General features: G+C 43.8%; 1 protein-coding gene across 5 annotated transcripts; it reads right to left on the bottom strand.

Moving 5' to 3' along the window:
* Positions 1-195: 195 nt before the first annotated feature.
* LOC120908636 (akirin) lies at positions 196-11,741 on the bottom strand. 5 transcript variants are annotated; one of them, XM_040319851.1, is made up of 5 exons: positions 11,688-11,741; positions 8,323-9,077; positions 5,016-5,215; positions 4,628-4,784; positions 196-4,541 (listed from the first exon to the last, which is right to left on the bottom strand). In XM_040319851.1, the coding sequence occupies exons 2-5, from the start codon at positions 8,564-8,566 to the stop codon at positions 4,531-4,533; spliced, it is 612 nt and encodes a 203-aa protein (XP_040175785.1). In that variant the 5' UTR covers positions 8,567-9,077; positions 11,688-11,741; the 3' UTR covers positions 196-4,530. The 5 variants fall into 5 exon arrangements, with proteins under 5 accessions (XP_040175785.1, XP_040175781.1, XP_040175783.1 ...); XM_040319847.1 differs by having other exon boundaries at positions 11,445-11,722; XM_040319849.1 differs by having other exon boundaries at positions 11,453-11,722.
* Between the last annotated feature and the right edge of the window lie 62 nt (positions 11,742-11,803).

The raw sequence follows: 11,803 nt of genomic DNA, 5'->3' as shown, positions 1-11,803 counted from the left end.
ACAATATGGAATCGATTCCAGAAAACTTCGGAGCTAGGCCGGAATCGATTCCCACAAAACCTTCATTTTCCCATCACAAATCCACATGGCAAAACGAATCATTCCAGCATTGTTTTAGGTGGAAACCACAAAAACCAAGTCATCATGAAGGAGGGAAAACTAAGAGCCACACCACACCGAATTTACCAATATCGCTTCATTTCGCGCCCCCTTTGTAGTAAAAGAGGGTGTTGTGTGTGTGTGTTTTGCTTCACATATTTTATTTGCTTATGGTGTGTTGTTTCTTCTTTTTTCTGTTAGTTTGCTTAAATTGTAATCGCTGCTTATATCTGCTATATGCTACCGCAGTATTTCGCTTTTCCTTTGCAAATGTCTCTTACTACCACGGTTACATTATTCATCCTGCACAACGTCTTGCTCATGCATGCCATAGCATAGTTTCTTCCCGGTTCTTCCTCTCACAAATCGTGGTTCCCTAACGGTCCTTAGAAGATATCTATATATCTATCCTCGCGTACGATAGCGCGTGTTCTCTCGTGTCTTACAATCGTCTAGTTGATCGCTCCGATTTAATCAGCTTTGCCTTCCTTTCCCGGGATTTCGCCACCGTTCTCTGCTGCAGATATCTTTTTCTTTTCATTTATTTTCCATTTTCTCTGACTCTGTGCTGACTTTTTGCTTGCTTGTTTTGCATGTATCACCCAATACCAAGTCATACAAATAAATCGCTTGTCCTAAAATGTTTGCCAAAGAGAGTGAATACAATATAGTAGTTCGTGTTTAACCGTTTGTGTATGGGTTGCTTCTTTTGCTATGGTTTAGTGTTCTATTATGCCGTTTTCAAGTGTAAGATAGTTTAGAGCATGTTCGCTTTACTAAATTCTTTCCGTTCTAAATTTCGATTATGTTTGTGGTTCGTGGTGTAGTATTGAATCTCTCCAGTTTATTTATTACTTTTGTGCATTGTTCTCGTACACGAAGAACACGGAGACTCGCGCTGTCATTAATGCTTCGTATCGTATGTAACCGAATCATCGACTGACGAGGAGATCGTTCTTGGGCGGGTGGAGGAAATGAAACGGTTTCACAACCACCATCCCCGCGCATTGCTTCAGATAAATAACATATCATATTGTATCGGGTCGTAACGGAGTCTTCTCTTCTGCAAGCCTTTCTTTACCGGGCATGCTTCCGATGCATCGAACCACAACAGAACACCACACGCACCATTTTCTCTCGAGCTATCACCACAGGCCGCGCGCGTGCTCGTTGCTCTATTGCTAGTGAGTGTGTGTGTGCGAAAAATATATAAAAACTGTTCGAGGGGTGTTGTTGTAAAGGGGATAGCGGGGCCAGAGCGGAGACACTTTGTTGTACATACTACTAATTATGGCAACACTAGAGCACTAAGAGCTTATTACGTCTTTGTTATGCTACATCTTTGATATCATCCCTCCGCCAAGCACGCAGCGCACCGCACCGCATCACCCCTCCTCCACAGAGCGTTTGGCCCACTCAATTTTAGTCGCCATCGTCAGAATTCTTCCTCCCGGAAGTGTAGCAGCAGCACAGCACACGATCTACACGTCCACTTCCTCTTCCTCCTCCTCCTTCCACCTTTCCAATTCTTTTTGCTATTCGATAGTTTCGTTTATGCCTATTATATGTTCCTGTTGTTCGGTTTGTATAGTGGTGTTTTAATCTTGTTGCACTTATCCACTCACGCCTTCCAGATTTACTATTGATTGTTGATTAATGTTTCCTTGTTTATTTAAATGGGGTGTGGTTTTGTTGGGTATTTTGTTTCGATTTTGTTTTCTTCTCTCTCCTATTTCCTACAACAACTGCATCTGCACAAGCGACTTTGTAAGGGAATTTTGTATGCAAATCAATTGGATGCCTTTTTTGTTGCGATTTTTGCCAAATTTCTGCGATTTCTCGGAGAAAAAAAAAGGTATAAACTAAGACAATAAAATCAAAATAATTCAGATTGTTTGGTTAACATTCGAAAAACAAAAGGGGGAAAAAGGAAATGCTATGCGCTACACTCCTGCCAGGCAAAAAATGCACTTCACGGCAAGTGTACACTCTAGCAATAGGTTGTAGTAGCAGTAGTAATAGTTAATAGTAATTAGCAATAGTAGTTTGCAATAGTAGGTAATAGTATATTAATTGCTGCTGCTTTTGCTGCTGCTGCTGCTGCTGCTGCTGTTTGCTGTACTTAAGTTCTGCCTTTTATGAATAAGGGTTTCGGTATTGATTTCGATACGGGTTTGTCCCTAAACATTTCTCTTTTCTTTTTTTTTTAGTTTTCTCAGTTCAGTTTAGCTCATTTTTTCATGCAATCATTCCCTTCTTTACTCTGGCTTTACAACTTTTGATGACTTATTCAACTAACTTCCCGACTACTCTCACCTTGTCTTCCTTCTTTTACTCGCGTGCGTGCGTGTTTCACTTTTTTTCTTCTTTTATATAAAACATATATTCGTGTATATAAACGACTTATCAGTTAACGTTGTTGTGTATTCTCTCTTACTTAGCGTACTATGCGGATTTTTTCCCTCCTCCTCCTTATGTGTGTAAGTTGAAGTTTTCCCTTAGTTATGCTTACTTGTTGTGTCATTTCTTCGCACATGTGCACACATGACGATCCCTCCTCCTCTGCTGTTACTGCATTGATGACAGCCAACAAAAAAAGTACCAAAAACTGTACGGTTAGATGACAAAATTGGTAGTAGTCGCACATTTCCCAACCCCGAGCCCGATCGCTCTGCCGACTGGCATGAGCAGACAAAAGGCATCGATCAGCAGTGTGCTGCTTAGCGGGTCCGAATATAGTAACCTGTATCTCCAATAGAAGAGAAAGGCTGTAATATTTCAACACCATTAAAGAACCAAAGAAAGATTAAATTATTGGTTGAACAATCCCCTTCGCATTCCTCCCCATGACTTTTGCCAACTTTTATGCGTAGAAATTAGATTTTACTATGACCTAAGCTTTAATTTTAGACACAACTAATGCTAAATCCAATCCGATAATCCAATGATAATCAAAATAAAAGAGAACATTTGCCAAACACTCCATTTTATCATCAACCGTGTAGGATCGTAGAGAAGCTGGCGCGCACGCACCTCCGCCGTCTTACGTGCTAAGCTTAACCGTATGAAAGTATCATTTTCTCTACCAACTAGCCGGGCAGAACCTTACGTCTCCGTCAGGATGAACAATGTGAAGAAAGGCATTTTTAAGCTGATTGTAGAACACACGATTGCGCGTCCGCGACAGAGTATGGTTGCTTACTTAATAAATTATTGAGAATGCTTTCATCGCTCCGTAGCGATTATTGCTCTAGACGAGTGTGTAACAGACGATTATAGCAAAAAAAATAATAATAAGAAAAAAGTTTCAACCGAAAATTGAACTAAATTACTGCCTAAAGTTGGATTTTCAACAAATTGCTTTTAAACATATCAAGACCGGACAGAAAACAAGGTTCACACCCAATCAACTACTTGCCGGATGATAGGCAAGCCGAAAAACAGGAGAACCAATAACTGAAGTATTTAAAAAAAGAACCTGTTCACTTCATAGCAAAGAAAAACTACAACCAGCAGAAATTTTATCTAATAAACAAAGTGATAGTAATTGATTGAAGCAACATTACACCCTTTTTCCAACGTATTTTTAATGACAGCAAATTTCAAGAGCTAATTGCAACAGTGTTCCTTCTTCTCTGTAGCCCACCCATCTATCGCTTTTCACTTTTGCGTAAGGCAGCGCACACACACACATACACACGAGAGAAAGAATCGATTTCAATACGTACAAAAAAAAAGAACTTAAATGAAAAATATGAGAGAAATGTAAAACATGTTCCGCACAGGAAGCAGAAAACAAAATCCTGGAAATCACGCATATCATTCTCTCCCGCTAGGTGAAAAAGCTATACGATTTGCGCTGATTAATTCCCTTGGCATTTAGGATGCGTTGAGGATATAGAAGTTCGTCCTTCCAGTCCGAAATCCTGCAGCGGAGCCAACAACATCCGTGAGTTTCGTGAGGCCAAGTTTCATGCCTCACCTTCCCCTCGGCACCCACCACCACCCTTGAGTTGCTTGCTGCTCTAGTGAACCATTTTGTTGGAGGAATTTCTTACTTGTTTTGTAGTGATTGAGATGCGTTCAATTTCTTTTCTTGTTCTGTCGCTTCGCGCTGCTAACGACGATGCAGATTCGGTTTCTGGTTCAGGATATCATCATCATCTGCTTGCCCTGGCGCCTTTTTGTAGCATGATGATGCTGCTGCTGCTGCTGAAGAGCTGCTGTAACCTTATGCTAGTATACTCCCACGCACGTAACTTCTGCTTCGGTAGCATTGTGGCTGTGCAATGTTGTGGGCGTGTTCGTGTATGCATCTACTTTATTATTAATGTTTTAGTATCTGTTTCTGTTTTTCTTCCTCTTCTTCACTCTCTGTTCTCTTGTTCTCTGGTATGCTTTCGCATCTCATATTTTCCATAATATCCCTGATTAGGAGAGGTCTGGAAGAAAAAGAAAGCAAATCGTCAATAACATAGGAGATATGGCTACGCAACTAAAAAGGGAGATTGTTGTTTAGGATTCTTACAACTTGGCGCTGCTTCGTAACGTCTCTGTATTTGGTCGTATGTGAACTTCACAAATGCATCATATTGTTCGGCTAGTTTAGTGGTCAGCACGGCATCATACTGCTCCCGCAAGGCATCCTCTCGTTCTTTCAGCATACGTTCACAGATCATTTGCACCTTTAAAAAGTGGGATTTTTTCGAAATAAAAATTGAATGGTTGTGTGAAGGACAGGCGAAAAGAAATTGTAAAAAAAGGGAAAAGACTTTTCTTTAATTCGATCCAACATACTCAGCACGATCCCCTGCACCTTTTCGACACAATGGAGGAGGAGAGTTTGGGTACTGTATGGAGTTTTTTTGATTTTTTTGCAGACCAAACAAACATTCTCAGCTGCCGCAAATACCTACCTGCTTGAAGGTGAACAGGGCTTTTTCCGGATTTTTCACCATGCTAGGAGGGCTGTCTGGTCGGCGGGGACTGTCCGGGCCCATTTCGGAGCCGCTCGATTCCGAGTCCTGCATGCGTTCGAAGTTGTGGCTGTTGAAGGTGAGTTGCTTCCTGCGGTGCAGTCTTTTGATTTCCTCCGTGATATTTTGTGCCATTTTTTCTGCGAAGGAAAAGAAAAAGGGGAAAATCAATAATACAATCACAGCACAATGCAATTGTTCAATACACATATACAATAAATTTTCTTATATTGTATACATCATAGTTTACGCCACCATTTAACGCACATATATGTTAGAGCACAAATCATTTAAATCGAGCCCTATTTGCATTTTTTGCAGCGCTCCGTACCCTCCCTTTCTCTTTCCAAATGTAACAAAACACAGAAACACTACTATCGGACACCATTTTAAACACCCGGCTATATATAATACGTACTCATACATTCTGCTGCAGTTGCATTGCATTATGTCTCGAATACAAGAAGCAGAGTGAGAGCGAAAGAGAGGGCACACACCATGGCGTGTGTTCGAGGAAAATCGAACAAAAGGAGGACACATTTTAATAAAAGACAGTCGGGCTGGTTTGGTGTGCGCGTGCAGACGCGAGAGCCTCCGGCGGGAACTAATATCTATTCACGGCGCAAGGATGGACGCAACATGGACACGAGCTGTAGTAATAAAAAGTTTGCTTTAGGGCCTTGCCTCTATGTATATATATATAGACACAGGCACACCGCCACACACGCACACACACATATACGGGCAAATATCCTTTTACCTTAACGACTCCCACGAGACATAAAAACAATACTACTGTGGGTGGGATTGGGTGATGTGGCGCCGTGTTCGTCAGGAAATTGCATTATTTAGCTCCCAATGATCATGTTACTACAACGCCAGCCGGGCACCAGAGGAAACCTTAAACCTTTCTCGCAAGTATGGTAAAAATAAATTTCTCTTACATAGTGTGAAAAGTACTAACATTTTCTACATTCCATTAAAACACATTGCTTGCTCCTCGCTCGGTGTTTCTCGTGCGATTCACACAAAAATAAAATATATTCCCCGGGTCGGTATATCCATTAAACGCGTTTCATTTCACGCAAATGTGATCTATCTCTATCTGTGTGCCAGTTTTATTACATTTACGCCCCCCCGGACTGGACGTGCACCACAGCAGCAGATAGAGAGTAACGACGTTTGTACGAGCAGTGCACACACGGGACACACGCATTATACTATGTACAACGCAGCGCCGCCGATGACGCAAGGATAATTCTCACCCCTTGCAACAAAAGCATACCCTCTTCCGTCGAATGGAACACGACGGAAGACCAAACCCATGGAAAATCGGGCAAAACAATTCTAACAACGTAGAACAGTGGATGCAACATTTATGCTTGCCTTCTTTGCTACAGTCCCCGCAAGCTGAATACCAATAAATGTAAAATCGTTTTAAACTGCAGCAAATCAGGCTGAATGTGTGAATGAAAATACAAAACTAAACTCTTAAAGAAACAACCACAACGAAGGATGTGTGTCGTTCGATATTATTAACATATTTTCCAGCAGTAGCTCTCACCCGGTTCCTCCAGAAAAAAGGATTGCCTTTTAGCAAGCCAACCATCGCTCGGGGAAACTTAAGAAGATATATAGTCGGGTGATTTTCTACAACACATTTTTTTGCTACTCTCTATCCCATTGAGTACGTGTGTATGTAATGCATTACGATCACACACACACAAAATACAGGAAATTGGCATGAAGAAGGAAAAAAGGCAGCGAAACAAGCGAAGCAGAAGAAAGTGCAGTTTTTGATAAGCATTCTCGGTTGCATGTTATGCCCACTATTGCCTGCCATATATTCTCTTTAAGACACACACATACTTACAAAACACTGTTTTTTCCCCTTCTGCTAGCACTGGACGCAGTAATACCAGTAACTCCAGTTCCATTTGGGTCAAAACCAGTGATGGGAAAAATGAAGTTTTCCTCGAAATTGATTCCGGCTAGCTCCGAAGTTTTCTGGAATCGATTCCGGATAATAGTTCCAGAATTAGTTTCTGGAATTAGTTCTAGAATCGGCTTCGGAATCAGAATCAGCTCCGGAATTGGCTCCAGAATCGAAGTCGGTTTCGGCATCTCCATAAAAAGAGACGTTTGGATCCAATGATATTACGTATTGATTGCCGCAAAGAATAAAAATTGTAGTTAGTTGTAAACGATTCATTCTCATTGTGAGTCTCGGACCAATTTCGCTACTGAAACTTACTTCTTATTTCATTACTTATACTTCTTATTTCATTTCAAGAGCTGATTCTCATTCCGGAGCTAATTGCAATTCTGGAGTCAATTCTGATTCTATTGCCGGAACAAATTGCCATTCTCAGGTCGATTCCGATTGCGGAGCCGATTCTGATTACGGAACCTATTCCGATTCCGAAATCGATTCTGGATTCAACTGCGGAACTGCTCCGGAGTCAACTCTGGAATCGGCTCCGGAATTGATTCCCAAAACAAAATCGGAAAAGGGGGTGGTTCGAATCCGAGCTACCATCACTAGTCAGGACCCCACTCCTCCTGTATGTGTGTGCTTATGCTCCCTGTAGGGATTCAAGTAGAACGAAACACACGGATCGAACCGGAGGGGAGGGATTGACATATGGTAACTACATGCGGTGTGTACCAAATAACATCGGTTTTCGTTGTGTTCGATTGCTTTAGCGCAGTGGACGGACGACAATGCGCGCATCGGTGAAAAGGGAGTTTTGTCGCATGAGAAAACGAAGAAAGCAAAAACTCTAATTGATGGAAAAGTCGTGAGAAATTCCCATCAGGACCTCTCAACGACCCAATGGGGCCCTTGGTTTTTCTTTTTTTTTTGCTCCATGACTAACTTTATAGCTAATATTACATGGCTCGGTCCATGCGTCCCCGTTCGGAGTGTGTAAAAGGTAGCCCGCCTCCTGTCGGGTCTTGTTAAAGGTAATGCAATTATTATTTTGTGCCGTGCTACTCTCCACTGCTCAGGTATCGTCCCTTCATGCCATGTTCTCTTGTTCCTTTTAGCGATTATAGGAAATTCGTTTTTTTATTTTTCCCGTTCCCGACCACCATACACACGAGTGTCCATTTTTGAAGGGTTCTGCACCCGTTGATGAATTCGACTAAAAAGAAGAAAACAACCCTTCTCCTTCCCCGTTGGAAGTTCCCTTCCCTAACCTTCCCCTTTCACGCTCTATCGCTCTCCCTCTCTTTCACTCACCTGGTGTTAGCTTGGAACAGGTGGCTTCTGCAAAAGGCGACGGTTTCGGTTCCATGACGCGCATCGACGCGGCGGCAGCGGCCGCTGCAACGGATGTGGAGGATGAGCCGGACGGGGAAGCGGAGGAGGAGGAGGCAGACGCGGTCTGGCTGGGGCTGCCGAATGGGTGACATCTTCGCCGCTTTGTCGGCCGCTGGTTGAGGCTTTCCCAGTCCAGCGAACGTTTTAACGTTGCGCACGCCATTGTGCTGAGGATTGATTGGTGCTGCTGCTGCGCTACCTGATAGCAACTACAACGACTGCCAACTTCTAGCTATTCACACACACACACACACCACGTTGTGTTGTTGGTCCACTGCACCTCACACCTCGCGGTCCGGTTAACGATTGTATTAACTTGGCTGCTGCTGCTGCCAGAGACGGTAAAAGATCCGTCTCGAACAGTAGTTACACTCTGACCGAACACACAAGCACATACAGAATACACACACACACGTTCTTTTTTATAAGGGCCGTTTCAGACTTTTCACTTTCTCTCTCTCTCTCTCGTTCGCTCTTTCGCACTAATGCACAATTGCAATTGCACTGGCTCGCTCGCCACTGTCGTCTCTATCCGCCGGGCACCACGAAAGGGGAACACACCTTCCTTCTGTGAGTATATCGAACTGGCTGCTACGATGAAAATGTTTTTTTTTTCGCAAATATGCTGGAAAATGCTAGTTAACAGTGGTGCGCCGACGAAAGCACTAACGATCCTGCAGAATAAAATGCACAATTAAAAGATACACATTAGTGTCGGAGTTTTTAAAAAGGGGAATAAATTCAAAGCTACAATAAATATAAAATCTAAAAAAAAGCGAAAATATTCTTATAATATTTCCGTTTTATCAGCGTGTGGTCACTTGTAGATCCAAATTTTCCACGATAAAATAATAATTTCTTTTCCACTATTTTAACGACACAATTCCAGACACAGACGTTGTATAGAGCAAACGTAAATGTATAGAGGAGAACAACTGCTTCGAACGAAACCACTTCGATGATTTTGTTTTCTACTCTACGCAAATGTTTTCCGAAGGGAACCTTCCAGCCAACTACGATTAAATTACGCTAAATATCCTTCCCACTCTCCGCCACACACAAGCAAACAAGCCGACACTCTACACCACATACACACGCACACATATGTATCAAAAGAGCAGCTCCTTCGCAGGGATAATGCTCACACCAGCAGCAACAGCAGTAGACAGCAGCCAACACTCTCTTGGACTGTTTGTGGTAGTGGTGGTGCGCGATGCTCAAGACCGTTACACGCATATGCATCCCATCCCTTTTCCTGCGCTGATGATTATCATCATGATGATGATGACGGTACGGAAATGTCTTTAAGCGAGATGTGCCTGCCGAACCCGAGGCGTATTAAAGTTATCTACGCCATTTCCTTTTTTTCCTTTTCCGATTCAACGGCTACAGGCGACGTCCGATGGAACGCGCTGGAATGGCGATAAAACGGTTGGTGCACACCAACCTAACTAAATAGCTGATGGTAAATATTTGACACACATTTTCTTTTAAACTTATTACTTATTATCTGATTATTTCTGCACGTGCGTGTCCCACTCGAAACTGTTCGACGAGGTGTGGTGAAATCATAAAAAAATTGGACGTGTGCATAAAACCATCCCACAACATCGGGGCTTTCTGCTAAAGGAGGGAGAAGGTGTGCACTGGCACAACGTCATGTACACGATGGTTTAAATTATTGTACAAAAACCACCCCATAAATGCCCCTCTTCAAGAACGGAACACGGCCACGAACAACACACTTGGATAAACCGTGGTCCGCCTCTGCCTTTACTTTTGCTCGCTCTTTTTCACTCTTTAAGCACACTCCTTTCCTTGCGCGATTGCATCCGTCTAACGTGTGGGGACCTCTGTCCTGCTGCTGAATACGCGAAGGAATTGGGTACAGTCACGGAACACAAAACACACAACCCCTACGGTTCGGTTCGCACCAATATACACAGAGACACGCACGCACACACGGGGGGTGTAGAGCTACACACACATTCCGCTAGCCGAGGATACCCCACACACAGTGCAAACCCCGACCGAGAGGGGTTGATTCCGAAAGTGGTGGTATCGACAGGCACGCATTTTTTATTTCCTTCCCCTTGTTCCCTGACCCATTCCACTGCAGCTTCTTCCACCTGCGTACACCCAGTGGACTTACACATTCAGCACACCTCTCGCACACACCAACGTAGTCCGGGGTAGCTCTCCAGTCTGAGAAGGCGTAGAAAAACGCTACATCACCCAACCAACCAACTAACCAACACCACATACAGCCAGAAAAGACAGAGGAGCAGCCTGTGCTTTTCTTCTGAGCTGCTGTCTACAAAATGGTCTCCTTCTTACTGCTGCTTTTTATCCTTTCGAAAGAGCACCACAGGCCGCAACGAATGAACGATTTGAAATGGGCAGAGATTAACCTTTTTCCCAAAAAGAAACACACACACACACCCACACATACACACACAAGCTCTACTACGGCGAAATGCAGCTGCGGGTTCTTGTTCTCAGCGCAGCCAAAGCAGCCATGCATGCACTCGCTAACGAAACGCAGAGGCGATTGAAACGGCCCGCAGCCAACGGTTGCCCGTCGACACACACTGCGCGATGCCCGTTGCACCACCAATACCACATACACCACGCGCGCACGCACACACCGTACGCGAACGCACAGCCGCACCAACACACTGCCGCGCACGCACGCACAGCGTACCGACACACGCAGAGCGCAAGGGAAGGCGATCCACCTCACACCACGATCGCGCGCTGCTCACCAACATGTCGTCATCGTCATCAGCACCACCATACGGAAAACACGATGCAGCACCACGATTCAAAGGAAGACATTTTGTGGGACGACCTCACACTGCCCCCCTCCCCCCTATTCTTACTTGTAGGGAAACTGTTTTCCGCAACATCAAGAAGCGATGGAAAATAATTCGACGATTCTACACCATCAAGCAATTTACACTTCTTTGTGCACCCATTTTACACTGCAACGACGGTGACGTATCAAACGAACACGGAGAAATTACAACGATTTCGATCACCTGCTTACACAGTAGTAGGAGAAACTGGCGTGTCTGCTGCTGTTGCTGCTGCTCCACAAAAGGCGACGTTTATTACACGCTGATGAGCGAGGCAATTAGCAATCCCTTGCCGAGCAGCTCGACGACACTTTCTTTCTTCGCACAATTACGCACTCCGCTCCACACGCCCGTTACGACGAATTCGCGTGAAATGGCATTTTATTTTTAACCGAAGTGAAAGAAAATATGGCCGTTCGAGCTTACCAGCAGCGTTCGCGAGAGAACTACAGCAGTCGCAGCAGCAGCAGCTCACACATAGGCACACCGTGCTTTGTAACGGTCGTCGGAATAATGACATTGAAGAATAAATAAATTTACAC

Source organism: Anopheles arabiensis, chromosome 2 (genome assembly GCF_016920715.1).
Source record: "Anopheles arabiensis isolate DONGOLA chromosome 2, AaraD3, whole genome shotgun sequence".
Lineage (NCBI taxonomy): Eukaryota > Metazoa > Arthropoda > Insecta > Diptera > Culicidae > Anopheles > Anopheles arabiensis.
The sequence above is the reverse complement of the archived record's forward strand: the minus strand, read 5'-3'. Positions and strand labels throughout refer to the sequence as shown.